The sequence below is a fragment of the Anabrus simplex genome, chromosome 12 (assembly GCF_040414725.1).
Source record: "Anabrus simplex isolate iqAnaSimp1 chromosome 12, ASM4041472v1, whole genome shotgun sequence".
Classification (NCBI taxonomy): Eukaryota; Metazoa; Arthropoda; class Insecta; order Orthoptera; family Tettigoniidae; genus Anabrus; species Anabrus simplex.
Genome location: NC_090276.1, coordinates 74,145,022 through 74,162,051, shown reverse-complemented (window position 1 = coordinate 74,162,051; position 17,030 = coordinate 74,145,022). Strand labels below are relative to the sequence as shown.

The following is a 17,030-nucleotide window of genomic DNA, read 5'->3' as shown; positions in this document are numbered from 1 at the left end:
ACAAAATGGTTTGGCAATGGGGTCACCGGCCTCAGGTATCTTAGCAGAAATATACCTGGACTTCCTCGAATACACCAAAATTGACAACGAATTCGAAAACATTCTCTTTTGGGCCAGATATGTCGACGATGTCTTTGTAATCATGAATGAGAAATCAATTAACGCACCCACCACCCTCTGAAGACTCAACAATATTGATCCTCATATCAAATTCACACTAGAATCCGAATCAAATCAAAAAATCAACTTTCTAGATTTAACCATCACTAGAAACTCAGATTCTTTCAGTTATAAAATTTTCAGAAAACCCACTCAAACAGCCTCCACCATTCGCCAAGATTCAGTGCACCCCCAGTCCCACAAACGAGCCACATACAACAGCCTAGTTCACCGAGCCTTCAGCATACCTATGTCCAATAAAGATCTAAAAAACGAACTCAACACAATCCGCGGAATCGCAAAATTCAACGGCTTCAGCAATCATTTTATAGAAAGGATAATCAATAAACACAAACATCGCCCAAAAACTACCCTCAAAAAAGAAATAACCAAACCTCTAACATTTTCCACCTTCACGTTCAACAATGATATCTACAAGTTAACCAACATCTTTAAGAAACAAGGCGTTAAAATAGCCTTCAAAACCAACAATAAGAACATGAATGTTTTATACAATACTTCACACATCAACAAGACCAGCAGTTTTTTAAAATCAGGAGTTTATAGGATCAAATGTACCACCTGTAAAAAAAACCTACATCGGGCAAACCGGGAGAAACTTCATTATCAGATACCATGAGCACACTAACGCAATAAAATACAACAAGTTTTCAGCCATCGGCCAACACATGCAAGATTATAACCATAATTTCACCAATATTGAACAAGACATGGACATCCTCGTATTAGCAAACAAGTGCCCTTTACTGAACATAATGGAAAATTACTACATACACCTAGACCAATACTTTAATGCCAGTCACAATCTCAATGAAATCTCAGAGAAACCCAACATACTCTTCGATCTATTTATCACTTTCCTCAGAAACAATAATGCAGCCAACCTAAACTCAATCCTAAATTTAATCAAAGGTACTTTTCCAAGACAATTACACTTTCTCCCGCACCCTTCAGCCCCACCTTAAGCCCTCTTCCTAAGCCATATTTCATTTCAATACAAGAACTTACTGATTTCCATGATTATAATTTTTACAACACCCCATTTATACTTTATTCTTTGTTAAAAACCTCTTATTATGTATATTCCTTGTATTATTAACTATTACCATAACATCTCATTTCACTTGTTATTCTTTAAAATAATATTGTCTTAGGATTTCGCCACAAATGATCTTTGCTCCAATACGGCTGATGATGACCCCTAGATGGGTCGAAACTAGTACCGTATAATTTTGTAATTTTGTGAATATATTGTATTGAAAAGGTGGAAACATTTAAGTTATTATTATTATTACTTGCAACAAAACACTTCACTTTGAGAATATCAACAAAGCCACCATTATTAAAGACAACTACCAATCGCTGCACATGGAGATTACAACTTTGAAACACTGTTGAAAACAGATGACTGCGTCAAGCATATCACTTCAATACGGAGACTGCAACTATGGCATGTCACTTCTGAACAACACCTCATCAACCAATAACTTCCAAACAATAGCAAACTTTTTTCGTCAAGATCGTATCCTTATATATATGTGCCTGCCCAGACTTCTAGAAAGTTACATTACAAAATATATCTTCGTGAAAATTCTGGAGTGTCTAATACATAGGTTATAATGTATAGAATATTCTCAATCGTTCTCGTGCCTATACCATTCTGGAAGTTACAGTGTGTTTCACAATTATGGATTACAATTTATATATACAGGTAAGATTAAATTATAATATTAATTTACAGGTATTTACATTAACTGAACTGATATAAATGTCTATATACAGTGCACATTTCATGAAATAATCTCAAAAACAACGTGATCATATTGTATGTACACATGATGTATTAATAATAATAATAATAATAATCCGAGCTCGATATTTGCATTAGTTACTCATTGCTGAGAGACATTGTTTTCAAATTATACCTATTATCGCACTTACATCAGTATTTTTGCAACTCTACTCCTTCCTTGTCCCCTAATGAAAAAACTGCCCTATGGTTTTTTTAGTGCAGGAAGTGTCCCGAGGATAAGTTTGGCTCGCCAGATGCAGGTCTTCTGACTTGACTCCCGTAGGCGACCTGCGCGTCATGATGAGGATGAAATGGTGATGAAGATGACACATACATCCAGCTCCCGTCCCAGCAAAATTAACCAATTATGGTTAAAATTCCTGACCCTGCCGAGAATCGAACCCGGGACCCCTGTGACCAAAGGCCAGCACACTAACCATTTAGCCATGGATGTCCCCTAATGAATATATCTAATATCATTTGACAGTGCCTTCAAGTGAAATGGTGATGTGTACCGTAACACAACATGTAGATGGTGCTGACGGCTGGCGCAATTATAAATCAACAGATCCCGATTAAAAGAAATTGTGGTTTACAGAGCTTTCAGGCTATAATCCACCGTGAGGCATGAAACCGGAGATTGAAATACAGTTCTTCAATTGTTTTTTACCAATAATTTGTTCAGTGAAATTACTAACGAAACCAATTGGTATGCGATGATACTAATAATAATAAAAATGTAAAATAATTTATCTTAAATTGCACATATTGCTTTTATTTGCTCCAGCCTAAATACATTATTTAAGAGTAAGTGCTATCTCTAAAATCATGAAAAATGAATACAGGTCATATAAGACAAAAATTCACATTTAAAAGATGAGTAGTAGAGACAACACCGTGCAAACAGGAACTGACAACGGTCTTTTGAATGTCTTCAATGAAAATCACTAAAAAAATAAAAATAAAAACAATTTTTTTAAAGACTTGGAAGATGGTAACTTACCACATCCTTCTGTTGCAACTTATGGAACACTTTATTTGGAGGTCTCACATCGCGCGTTGCATCTGGCCGAGGATAGTACACGAGTCGAGGTTTAAGCTTGGGACCGTTGGTCAGGTAACGAGACAGCCAGTCAGCAACCTCATCTCCACAGTCTATGACCTCCACAAAATGCTCCCAGATCCTATTCAGTGAAGAGATTTGGTTAATAGAACAGGCTAGCAGATGTCCTGGTTTTTATCATGTGTTAAAATAAAGCTAACAGCCAATATCATTTATTACATAGTCATACTAAATCAGTCAACACTGATCTGCATTTAGGACAGTCACCCAGGTGGCAGATGTTACCTAGTCTTTTTAGTGTGGTGGAAACTCACGAGGTAATCATTCCTAACTCTTGTGTTACGTATTATTGTGGACCTCACTGTTACTTATAGTCAATGTTTTGTTGTACTTGATAAACAGAATAGCAATCTGAAATGAAACGATGCTGTAATAATACACATGAGCAAATATATTACATACACATATGCCATTAAGTAAGAATCATACTACACCCCTATCCTCACATACAGCCTGGAAACCGGTACATTAACAAGAAAGGACAACTCGAAACTCCAAGCAGCAGAAATGAAGTTCCTACGCACAATGATCCAGAAGACCAGGAGGGATAAAATCAGGAATGAAAAAGTCAGGGAAGACGTATGACTAGAAGACTCCTTACTCCAGAAGATCCAAAAGGCAAAACTGAAGTGGTTTGGTCATGTGAAAAGAATAAGTGCCAATAGGTCTGTAAGAAAGGAGTATGAAAGAGAAATCAGAGGAAAGAGACCAGTGAGCAGACGTAGAGAAAAATGGACAGACTTAGTGAAGAAGGATGTAGAGGAGATAGGACAGGATTGGGAGCAGATTGTGAATGAAGAATGGTTCATGGACTGAACAAAATGGAAGGGGCTTGTATACCACACCTGGGAAACTGGAGTTGGTCAACGATTATGATGATGATGATGATGATGATGATGATGATGATGCCTTTAAGTCAATAAGAACACACAAGGGCTACGTCTACAAACTGTATCAAAGTCGAGACTAGACACATGTTTAGGTTAGTTTAGGTTAGGTTCACAACAAAATATTTTTCCATTTCAACTGATTCTTACTGTCAGAAACTTATCATAGAAACAAGATTAAAACTGATACTTACTCTTCATATTCACAGTAAGATAACTACAAGAGCATCATTATGACTGGGGTAAAGATCTAATTATGGCCTTCTTGGACTTTGAGAAAGGATATGATCATGTGTGGAGAAACAAGGTACAAGAAGCGTTACAGAAGAAAGGTGTTAAGAAGCAGACAATAGAAAGAGTGTGGGAGATGTACCATGGAAGTATCAGTTGTGTGAAAGTAAGACGAGAGAGAACAGACTGGTTTGAGCAAGAAAGTGGATTAAGACAAGGAAGTGCTCTGTCACCTTTGCTCTTCATTGTAGTAACGGACGAGCTAATGACAAAAGTGGCAAGGAAAAATGGGGAAGGAAAAATGAGTGATAATGTATGCAGATGACCTCTTAATATGGAGAGAAAAGGAAATAGTAGGATGCATGGGAAGATGAGGCGGAACAAAATGGAATGAAATATAACGCCAAAATAGAGCGAGATGGTTTTGATTTGATTTGATTTGATTTGTTTATTTATCATCAACAGATTAATTATCCAATTACAGATGATATAATACATTCAAATAATAGCAATATTAACAGAACTTACTACTACCACTAATTATAAATAAGCAATATATAATATATACATATTTACAAAACACATTAGGAAGGAAAAAAGACATGTTTTGAAATGACTGAAGGAAGGAAGTATAACTTTCAGTTACTAAATGGGCAGAACAAGATACAAGGAACACTCTGTCTATGAAGTGTCCATAAGATGTCTGCGAATTTCACTAGCTGACGAGTGAAATATATCCACTATCCCGCTAATTTCGTTCAGGGATCTTAGGGCCTGCATAAACCAAGAGTTCCTGTGTGATTCCGTTTTGCACCTGGGTAAGTGAAAGGTGACAGCCTGTCGGGTATTGCGGGAAGGAACATGAATTGGTAGCAACTGCAGTAAATTGGGACAGTCAAGGAAATTACCGATACATTTGTGTATGAGACGTGCGTTGACATACCTGCGCCTAGTCCTAAGCGACTCAATACACATATTTCTACAAAACAAATCATAATCTGTCGATGACAGCTTGATACCCAAACACTTTTTACTAATCCATTTTGAGAATCTGATCTGTACTCGCTCTAAGGCATTAACTAAGTATTGCTGTGAGGGGATCCACACTTCAGAGCAGTACTCTAGACTAGATCGTATAAGCGAAAAATACAGGGTTTTCAATGGGACAGCAGATTTAAAACTCTTGCAATTTCTTTTGAGGAAGCCTAACGTTTTAAATGCCTTGTTAACGATATTTAACACATGCTCATTGAAAGACAGACCATTTTGATTACTAAAAATAATACCAAGATCGTTAATTTTATTAACACGCTTCACTTCTTGATTCCCTACATTATAATTGAATACATTAACTTGCATTTTTCTCGTGAAGGATATCGCACTGCACTTTGAAATATTTAGGGTTAAATGCCAGGTTTTGCACTAATCACTAATATTATTTATATCAGACTGTAACAATTCGCAATCACTCATCTTTTCAATTACCCTGTAGATTTTAAGGTCATCAGCATAAAGCAGGTAGTTGCTCGAATGGATTTGTGATGGCAGATCATTAATAAATAGAAGGAAACATAAAGGTCCCAGTAGTGAACCTTGTGGAACGCCAGACATAGGCTGATAAGGGCGAGAAATAATACCCTCGTATTTTACTGAATACCTTCTTTCGTTAAGATAGCATTTAAACCATTCAAGCAAACTTCCATGAATGCCATATGCTGACAACTTAGTCAGAAGAGCATTATGCTGCACTGAGTCGAAAGCCTTGGAAAAGTCCGTGTACATGGCATCAACCTGCTTGCAATTGTCTAAAGCGCTAGATATGAAGTGGGAGTACACAGCAAGATTGGTGGTAGTTGAGCGTTTCTGGACAAACCCATGCTGGTTAATATTAATTAAACCACTGACTGCACTGTACACTGGTGATCGCAGCTAGAAAGAAGGGGAAACCTACGAGATACCCTCACTCCATATGAGCACTGCGGAAGTGAATCCAGGCTTTCGGCATGCCATCTAGTGATTATAAACCACCTCTCCCACCCCGCCGGCCAACGTTCTGATGATTACATCTTTTTTTGATCGACAGGACTTCAACTGGCTAACCATGGTGTCAAACCACACAGACTCCATGCCTTAATGATCGTGGCTACCAGCCAGGCTGTTTACATACCAACGCGCAATGTTTTAATATACAGGGGTGTGCATAAAGTCCGTATACCCCTACCTTAAATTAAATTCAAACTGACAAGATATAAAAGTACATATACTCATTATTTATGTTTCTACTTACATCTTACAAATGTAAAACATCTGTATGTGTCCTTCCATGGCAGTGTAGCCAACCATACGATATGGATCGTACATGTACGATAATTCAATGCTGTGTACTATCGTACGATCTAACCTGCGGATCGTACACCTATTGTGCGATCCTATGATGTATCGTAAATTTGTCTTGTTTTCCCTTAAAATGCATAGATTTTTGTTCCTTCTTTTATTCATGCAAGTTATGTTCTATCGTAGATGACATGTTGGAAAGAGAGGGAGAGGTGTCTCGAATAATGAGATTCCCAAAGGGAATTTACCAAGAATGGCCTCTTTCCTTTCTGAGTTACTTCACGGTCTTGTGCCTGTACTGTAATCACTGGATCCTAGCACCTTCAGCAGATTGATGATGACTGAAGGAATTTACCCTTTATCAATGTCAATGATGGTATTATAGCCTGCTCTGAAGTACTGATTTTGGGCTAAATTGCAGGAGGTGAAAAAACATGTTTGATGAATGTGAGTTTCCAGCACTTCCATAATTTGCACTCTGTTTTGTCACTCCCTCCCCTAAAAGCTGATTGTGAAAGAATATTCAGCAAAATGGTTGGCAACACTGCCATGGAAGGACACATACGGATGTTTTACATTTGTAAGATGTAAGTAGAAATATAAATAATGAGTATATGTACTTTTATATCTTGTCAGTTTGAATTTAATTTAAGAGAGGGGTATACGGACTTTGTGCACACCCCTGTACGAGGACGGTTTAAAAAGTCTCGGAATCACCGCTAGATGTCAGTGCTAGAGCAACGAGGTTCCCGCGCAATAATCACACATCCTTTGTGAGTGAACACGTCGCGCGTCAGTGCTCTAGCTGCACGAGTGTGGTAGTGACGACTCTTTGTTGTTGTTCCCGCATAGTGATTTGTAACAATGGAAAAAACTGAGATTCGAGCAGTGATTAAATACTTTGTAAAGAAAGGTATGAAAGCAGAGGAAATTCATGCTGACTTTCAGAACACACTGGGGGACTCTGCTCCTTCATTTTCAACTGTTGCCAAGTGGACCAGCGGGTTTAAATTTGGTCGGGAGAGCTTGGATGATGATCCACGTAGTGGACGGCCAAACAGTGTTACGACCCCAGAATTTATCGCAAAAGTGCATAAAATGGTCACGGAGGATCGTCGACTGAAAGTGCGGGAGATTGCTGAAGCTGTAGGGATGTCTTCTGAACGGGTATATTATATTTTAACCGAAGAATTGGGTATGAAGAAAGTATCCGCAAGATGGGTGCCGCGGCTCTTGACATTGGACAATAAACGCACCAGATTGGAAATGTCCGAACAAAGTCTGGCCCGTTTTCAATGCAACGAACAAGATTTTTTGCGCCGGTTTGTGACTACAGATGAAACTTGGATCCACTACTATACCGCAGAGGCAAAACAGCAGTCAAAACAGTGGAAACATGCTGATTCACCACCACCAAAGAAAGCAAAGGCAGTGCGTTCGGCCGGAAAGTTCATGGCCTCGGTTTTCTGGGATGCAAAAGGCATTCTGCTGATAGATTATCTTCCTACTGGCCAAACAATTACGGGGCAATACTATGCAAACCTCCTAGACCAAGTACAGGAAAAGATACAAGAAACAAGGCCTGGTTTGGCAAGGAAAAAGGTCATCTTTCATCAGGACAACGCTCCGTCGCACACAAATGTTATTGCCATGGCAAAACTTCATGAACTGGAGTATGAATTGTTGCCATATATACCTTATTCACCTGATTTGGCACCATCAGACTTTCATCTATTCCCCAAGCTGAAAATTTTCCTCGGTGAACGGAGATTTTCTACAAGGGAAGAACTGACAGCCGAATTGGAGAGGTATTTTGCAGGCCTGGAGGAATCTCATTGATATACAATAATAAAGTTTTATTTTATCTCATTGTCGAGATGGGATCAAGGCATTGGAACATTGCTGGACCAAATTTTTAGTCTACAGGGAGACTATGTTGAAAAATAAAAGCAGTTCCATTGAGGTAAGATACTTAATTCAAGTACATTCTGAGAACTTTTCAAAGCACCTATGTATATTAAAATTTAGCAAAATAGTAAAGTAAAATAAACAGGAATAGGCTAATTACTTCTACAGTGAATGAATGCTTGCTGGCCAGTCAGTGGTACATGTAAATATTTCAAACTGTCACAGAACATGCTCAGAAGGATGACTAAAGCACAGCAAACTCAAGTACCGGTACTTCAGAATCTTCTGCTGTGAATGTGCCTAGACATTCCATAGAAGAAGATGATCATAATGATGATTTTCAGCTACGATGTAAGTCACTTCAGTGACTTTATATCTCATGTTGACTACTTCTTTAAAAATTACCGAATTCTTGGGTAATCTAAATAAAAATTATTTTCATATTCTTGATACTGTATCTCACATATTAGCTCTGTGACTTATATTTATTTTCCATCCAAACCTGTTTAAATGTGGAGTTGCGGTAGTGGGACACCTATGGCATTATAGGTAATCCGTGGAACGTACAGTTTTACGTGCGGCCCAAAGCAGAAGTACTCGACTTTTTGGAAATTTCATATTATTAACTGAGAATCGAACCAGTCAGCTTCCTCAGAACCAAGCTGCTGTATAAGTGAGCTATTGTGTCTCTAACGAGACTTAGAAAAGCAAATACTTTAATGGTTACTTTAAGTCATACAATCCTCTCTTGAAAAAATACGATCTTTTGGGGGTTATTGTACGATCCTGGCCATCTCAGAGGTTGGCAATACTGCTTCATGGTCTCTGCACAGCTGAATATGCCGCCATGTTCTGAGGCTCATATTAAGCATCATCTGTGGGATCTCTGTCTCGAGAGCTTCGCGCACTGCATTTTTCAAATCATCAGTTCCAACAAACCACTGCTTCCTCATCTGTTCCTTGATGTAACCCCGGAGGGCGTTATCGGCTTTTGTTAGATCAGGGCTTTGTGGTGGCCATGGAAGAGGAGCTGGATCATTGTCCGATCCGGCAATTCCCAAAGATCGTGTTCAGACGTTGAACAGCCACTGCGAAGTGAGCCGGCACCCCATCGAGTTGAACCTAAACAACGTTTAAGTTTCCCGCATTTTGCATGTGCAGGATGAGCCAGTCATTAATCATCTGGAGATAACTGTTCCGATTAACAGAACGATCAAAATATTATGGGCCAAACAAATGCGTTTGTGTCATTCTGGCCCAGATCATGTTGTGAGGTGGGTTTTGCTCAATTTCTTGAAAAAAATGTGGATTTTATTTCCCCTAAAAGTAAACATTGTGACTACGGGAGCTGCGATAAATCGCACATTTGTCAGTGAACACGACTTTTGCCTTTTGAGCCACTGTTCGGAATTGTTGCAGCGTCTGACCTTAAGCATCAACAGGTCTCTCTACATCATCACCTGATAATTCATTGACATTCAGTGGACACCAACACCTCATTTTCAGATCCACTTTGATGTGTTTCCTCATGGTTAATTCCGGTATGCCCAACTGACGCACGTTTACATATGGATTTGACCGGAGATTGTTCGATAGATTTTTCCACATCAGCACTAAATTCAAGCCTGGTGGATGGTCTTTCACTTCTCGATGAGTCGCGAACACTGCCCGTTGAAAAGACTTTCTTTTCCCATGCTAACAATCTCGTCTTTATCGGTGCTGCTTCCACAAACTGCACAATTAAAATCTTCCCTCGCATTTTTAATTGATTTGCCACTAATTTTACACTCATGAATCCACACAGCAGCCAGCAAATATTCCTCAATCGCATAATCACTTGTATCAGCCATTCTTTCAATATCTTGGCGCCAACTACTGTCAACAATCAAAGTCGATAACAATGGATATCTGACAATAGAAATAAATAAATAATGAGTAGGGGTAAGCGGACTTTGTGTGCTCTCTATAATGATTCACTTCCCGGAAATACAGGGTTCAATGAAAGCCATGGGCAAAACTGACTTGACAGTCAAGTGTTAAGAAGCACTGCAAAATGTTTTAATTTCAGAAACACGTCTAGATTTGTGTTAGCCAGCACATGTGACACCCTTACAGAGGTGTTTCCATCCAGAGTGATTCTGTTTCCTGGATATTTTATCTTACTCACCTTAACAACTGCTCGCTAATACACAACTTACTTAGCTTTCCTCTTGGGGAATTTTGGCAGACTGGTCATGTTGATTGTGATGCGCTGTTCCATTCCAGGGGCAGCTAAGATTAGTTTATCTCCCTCAATCTTCGGGGTGATCCTGATCATTTCTGGTTCCTGTCGAGATGTGATGAACTTACCCTCTTGATTGATGACCATGAATACCCTGAAAGAAGATCAAGGGTAAGTTAATTCTGAAGCCATGCATTAACTACTACTACTACTACTACTACTACTACTACTACTGCTGCTGCTGCTGCTGCTGCTGCTGCTACTTAATTTGATTTTATCAAACTGATTAATCTAAAAATCCAATTAACCAATCAATGTGCTTTAGTTGATTAATCAAACCGATTAAAATTGTAGTGTAGTAAAGGAAAAATAACTGGTTTTCCTGGCACAAAACCTGTGTATTGTATTGTTATTTGCCATTTGGTGTGCTAGCCTCAGGTATTGTATGATGGACTGGTCATTAAAGTAAGCTGATGTTCATAACTTTCTCTTATACTATTGTAGTATATTTGCGGACCTTTATAAAACACAGTCAGGTGGCGTAATGGCAAGATGTGGGGAAGGTATTTGAAGCGACAGTCATTAAGAAATTTCCAAGAATTTCCAGGTAATGTGGGAATGGGCAGATACCAATTGCCAGAAAGACACTGAAGAAAATGTATCAACTTAAACCTCAGTTCGGGTGCGGTTCGCATTCAGTGTTTGAGAACTTCAGTTACAAACATGGCTTATGAACTGATGCGAGGAAAACTTGGCGAATTTTTGGGACTTAAATTAAATGACTGTTGTAAGGTGACAGACAGAAAAACAGCATTTTGTAAGAAATGCATAAAAATGTTATGTTGGAAGTACAAGTAAGTCTTTTTTTTTTTTTTTTTTTTTTTTTGCTAGGGGCTTTACGTCGCACCGACACAGATAGGTCTTATGGCGACGATGGGATAGGAAAGGCCTAGGAGTTGGAAGGAAGCGGCCGTGGCCTTAATTAAGGTACAGCCCCAGCATTTGCCTGGTGTGAAAATGGGAAACCACAGAAAACCATCTTCAGGGCTGCCGATAGTGGGATTTGAACCTACTATCTCCCGGATGCAAGCTCACAGCCGCACGCCTCTACGCGCACGGCCAACTCGCCCGGTCAAGTAAGTCTTCAATATAATCTTTAACATATTCATCCCTTTCAAAGTGTACCTGAATCTATCAATGTCTCTACCAGTTCATCTTTTCAGTCAACAGTGGAGCACCTAATAGTGAAACCTGTGTCCTGTAATATACCAAACCCCATGGCTCAACAGCCCCGAAGGGCCATGGCCTACCAAGCGGCCGCTGCTCAGCCCAAAGGCCTGCAGAATATGAGGTGTCGTGTGGTCAGCAGGCACGCTACCCGTACACCACGGGACCGGCTGTCCTCTAATACAGAAACTAAAATTTCCAATAAACTAGTCGATTGTGCAGGATAGTAGACTGCGATTTCACTGATCGCGCTATTGAAGAGGTTTTGCAGGAAGCTCTCATTTCTCACTTGCAATTTTCTCTCCAGAGACACAGTAACAAAAAAGAGAGACAAGTTATAGGACATAGACTGGCCAAATTATTAGATGAACTGAAACAAGGAGAATTTGTTAATCTCGTGGGGAATTTTTTATCTTCCATATCTAACTGTAGCTACCTGGGGGTTACAACTCATTAGATTGATTCAAATATGTAGTATCATCATTCAACATTTAAGTTAGAGAAAACCGCAAGAATAGTTTGAAGATGTAGTTTGTGAATGGGGGTTGGAAGATAAAGTTGTTGCTGTTTTCACTGATAATGCAAGAAATATCATTGTAGGAGTTGAGAGAGCAAAGTACGACAATTTTTGATGTGTGCAGCCACATTCTACAATTAAATTTAAATAAAGCTTTCAAGTATACTGTGTGAACATGATTAAAATTTGATTAATCGACCGATTAATCCATTAAAGACATTTGGTTAACCAATCAAAAATTTAAACTGATCGACAGCTCTAATAATAATAGTAATTATTCCAAGATTCAAGACGATGCCTGGATGTGTAAAAGCTCAGAAGAACTGTATTATGCGACCGAGCGATTCTCCTCAGTTGCACGGAAGAGGCGTATGAAATTTTTTATGGACACATAGCACAAACGGACGACTCTCGACTAACCAAAAAAATATTTATCATCATTAACGGAAGCGGGCAAACCAAATTCTGCTGATTGGAAGACACTAAGAGCAATCTTGCAGAAATTAATATTGACCCACTGGCAACCAGACGGAGCACATTCAGACAGAAAATCAGTTCACATAAGTTCACATCCAAGAACCCAACAGCCAGGAACTTGAAACTCAAAAATTCTTGGACACAAGAGAGAAGACAAGCCCATAGAGATAGGATGAGGAAGTTTTGGAAAGATAAGAAGAAGAAGTGGTGCAGTACTAAATAATGGTTCTGCATGCTCCTTACAGGGCAAAACACATTATATAATAATTACCAGTGTCCAGCTCCTTGGCCGAATGGACAGTATACTGGCCTTCAGTTATGAGAGCCTAGGGTTCAATTCCCAGCCAGGGCGTGGGTTTTATTTGTGTATACCCGGGTACTGGGTGTTTGTGTTCATCTTCTAAAACAAGTCGCTCTGCCAACCAGCACAGGAATATGCAATAGTGAATACACCCAGCCCCAATATGTTGGGCTGGAGGAGAAGAAGAAGAAGAAGAAGAAGAAGAAGAAGAAGAAGAAGAAGAAGAAGAAGAAGAAGAAGAAGAAGAAGAAGAAGAAGAAGAAGAAGAAGAAGAAGAAGAAGAAGAAGAAGAAGAAGAAGAAGAATTGATTACTCTGAAGTTGCTTACATGTCTATGCAACACAATATCGTATCATAGTAGGTATTTATTTGATCACATGTCGACTGATCAAACCATCGGTTATGACTGTTTTATGGGCAATGGATCAAATGAACATTATGGTGGGCACAGAATTAGAATGGGATTGACAGTTGCTTCAACACGTCTTCTCCAGCGGTACTGGGGAGGGAATTATCAGGTTGACCAATCACATGCGACTAACCACAAAAGAGCGCAGGAAGGAAAGGAAAGCTTAAGACAATGTTGCCATTTTTGTAACAAGTTTGGCAAGAGAGAGCTTTCCCTAGCAGTTTACACTGTGCTATCAGTCTCTTAACACTGAAGGTTACTTCCTGTTAGTGTGCGTTTGTCAGCACGTATAATTGTACTCAGTAGTGGCAATTAGGGTGAGTGAGGGGGGCAGTTGTCCCCGCACTTTGTGGAGAAAACATTTAATTTTTATTCCATTTCGGCCAGCTGAAACTAGGATTTATATGAATTATTTAAAAAAGCAATTTGTACAAGCCGTCTTGTCTTATCAGCTAATTCTTTCTTTTATTTCCTTTAATTATTAACAAAATTATTAGTGGAAAATGCGCACAAGATGTCGTTCCTCACGGCTAACCGTTTTTTATACCGCCACAGCAAGTAGCGGAGATTTTGCACGTGCTGCGAGGAAGGGTATCAGGTTCTTTTTTTTGCCAAAGTCATGGATGCTGAGATATGATTCACCAGCTTGCCGTGCACATTCGTCAGTTTGGCAGTCTCTTTAGCGTCTGTTGGTTTCTTAGTGCGTATTCAAATACTGAATTATTTTAATTATATGATCACACCGTACTCAGAGAGCATAAAAAATGTACTATTTTCTAGCACTTTTTTTAAAATGTACATACCCTCCCACCCCCCATCCGCTATATCCCACAAACTCGGGAACTGTTTTGTTTGATGATGTAGATGTTGATTCCCATAAGGAACCTAAAATATTTGTCCTGAATGAGTAAATTTATAATATCAATATAATGGCCCGTTATTGGACATTACAAATTTTACAGCTAACTCATTCTTGGTTGCCTGCGTTTCGCCTTCGTGTGCTAAGTTAGGCTCGTCAGTTGGGACTTAGCACACCACCCAAGATGCAAGGCTAGTGCATACCGTGGAGGCCACTGCATAGGCTATTTGAAGCCACCAGCAGTGCCAATGCACTATGAGAGCTATGTCTCATTTTCAAAAATAGATGCCTGCCTGGCCATCAAATAATGTCCAATAACGGACCATTATATTGGTATTATAAATTTACTCATTCAGGACAAATATTTTAGGTTCCCTATGGGAATCACCATCTACATCATTTGATGGCCAGGCAGGCATCTATTTTTTGAAAATGAGACATAGTTCTCATAGTGCATTGGCACTGCTGGTGGCTTCAAATAGCCTATGCAGTGGCCTCCACGGTATGCACTAGCCTTGCGTCTTGGGTGGTGTGCTAAGTCCCAACTGACGAGCCTAACTTAGCACACGAAGGCGAAACGCAGGCAACCAAGAATAAGTTAGCTGGAAAATGTATAATGTCCAATAACGGACCATTATATTGGTATTATAACTGTTTTGTTGTCTGTATGTTCTTTTGCCCCTGCACTTTTCATTTCAATCACTGCTACTGATTGTACTGTTATTCATAAACAGTCTGTCTAAACATGTGTGTGTGCAAAATAATAGCATAGCTGTAGCTGTACAGTTGATTTTTATATATTCTTTGTGTATATTATATGCCTAGCATCTTTTAATGTTAATCCAATGATGGAAAGTGAAGAGAGAAAACGTTTCAGCAAAAGCATTGCTACAAAGGGACAAACTCGGGACATTACTTGTCATAAACGGCATACTTTGAATGGGTAATAAGGTAATAATGATTCTCTTATTTCTGTAAATAAAGTGTTAGCTAGAGCAGCAGCTGCAGTTAGAGTTACTGTAGTGTAAACGGGCAACAGGAATTATATTTAATAACATTGATAAATATTTATTCTTGCCGCAAATATTAATCTCAATTATTCATTACATAGGGTCATTTTTATATTATACTTTGAATGTCTCCTTGCATTACTTAAAATACATCTTTAATGTCTGGTCTTCACTTTGCCATGAAGAGGCCTTCGTTGAGTAATGGCAACACCGAACATCTCGCTCTTTTGAACGTCAATCCGATTCTAGTTCCGTGTGGAAAAATACAGTAGTAGTAGTAGTAGTAGTAGTAGTAGTAGTAGTAGTAGTAGTAGTTACACCTCCACCAACGTAATGGAAATTGAATGTCATGATTTTCGAGAAGCAAAGACAGTAATGGCCTGTGGTGGTGATTATTATTATTGTTTTTGTTTTTTAGAGTGAAATGCAATGACATAGCCTAATCATCTCCTGAAAATAAAGCTGTTCTGGTATATTTTTTTAAAATAAAGTTTGCCGAAGCAGGCTATAAAGGATTGGTTAAGCTTTTTAATGCTGGAGTTTGTCCAAAGGACATGTTCACCTCTCCCGGTGTACAGTAGGTCTTTCCATTTGATGGCCACGGGCAATCTAGGGATTCTCGTTGGTCGCGCAGTTATTTATTTGAGAAGATTCTGGAGTGGTTTTAAGCTTGTTCACATCATATGTCACGGGGCTTTTGTTGCGGATTGATGAGTAGGGGAAGAAAGTATGAAAAAATGGGGAAAAAATTTTGGGCACTGAAACTTATGCACCAGTAGTAAAAACACAGTCACTGCGGTGACCTGGCATCCAGGATTTCTGTACCCCTGGCCTAGGAGTATGGATTTTGTGCAACAGGAATGAAAATATATTTAAAGAAAAGGAATTCCTAAAACAGTACGTAACAGACCTGCAAGATCCAAATTTGGTCAAGGAGGCGGAATGTAGAATTCCAGAACAGATGAATTGGGAATCTCAACAACACAACACAATTCACAGAGAAAATTTGGTTGGTGATCGATCTGGACAGAAAAATCTCCAACCTGTGCTATGTGTAGGCTACACTTAAATCACAGAAAAGTGCTTTCTCAGTGTGTGTGATAGGACTAAAGTTGCTTTTGCAATTACCCTGCTGCCATTTGACAACTGTGCTTTATTTACAATTACACAAAGACAAAAGGACTTACCTGTCACGCATATAGCCATCTCGCAGGCCTAAGACTTCACACTCTGCAGACTGGAGTTTTACGACCGCACAAGACTTGATGGGAAAACACAGAATATCCACCAGCTCACCGACTTTGCGCCATTTAGTAGGCAGCCGCCGTTTCCACCACCAATGGACGACATAAACTCCAACTAGGGCTGCTGCACCGACAGCTATCGTCAGCATCTTTACTTGATCTGGAAAAAAAGCGGGAGCACAATCACATGAATGATCAGTACCAAGCAACACACAAAACAAGAATAATGGGGCCTATTGCTTGTTCAACCATCACACTAGTTTGCAAATGAGGATTTTAATTGCATTCCAGAGTGTTTTCAATAGATTCA

General features: G+C 39.2%; 1 protein-coding gene across 1 annotated transcript in view; it reads right to left on the bottom strand.

Annotated features, from left to right (window-relative positions):
- Positions 1 to 17,030, bottom strand: part of LOC136884410 (mitochondrial amidoxime-reducing component 1) — a 44,793-nt gene that overhangs the window by 13,092 nt on the left and 14,671 nt on the right. The window contains exons 2-4 of the mRNA XM_067156547.2: positions 16,664 to 16,880; positions 10,654 to 10,830; positions 2,976 to 3,156 (exon numbers count right to left, since the gene is read on the bottom strand). Of these exons, the coding sequence (XP_067012648.1) occupies positions 2,976 to 3,156; positions 10,654 to 10,830; positions 16,664 to 16,880 (575 nt within the window). The remainder of the gene's footprint in view (positions 1 to 2,975; positions 3,157 to 10,653; positions 10,831 to 16,663; positions 16,881 to 17,030) is intronic.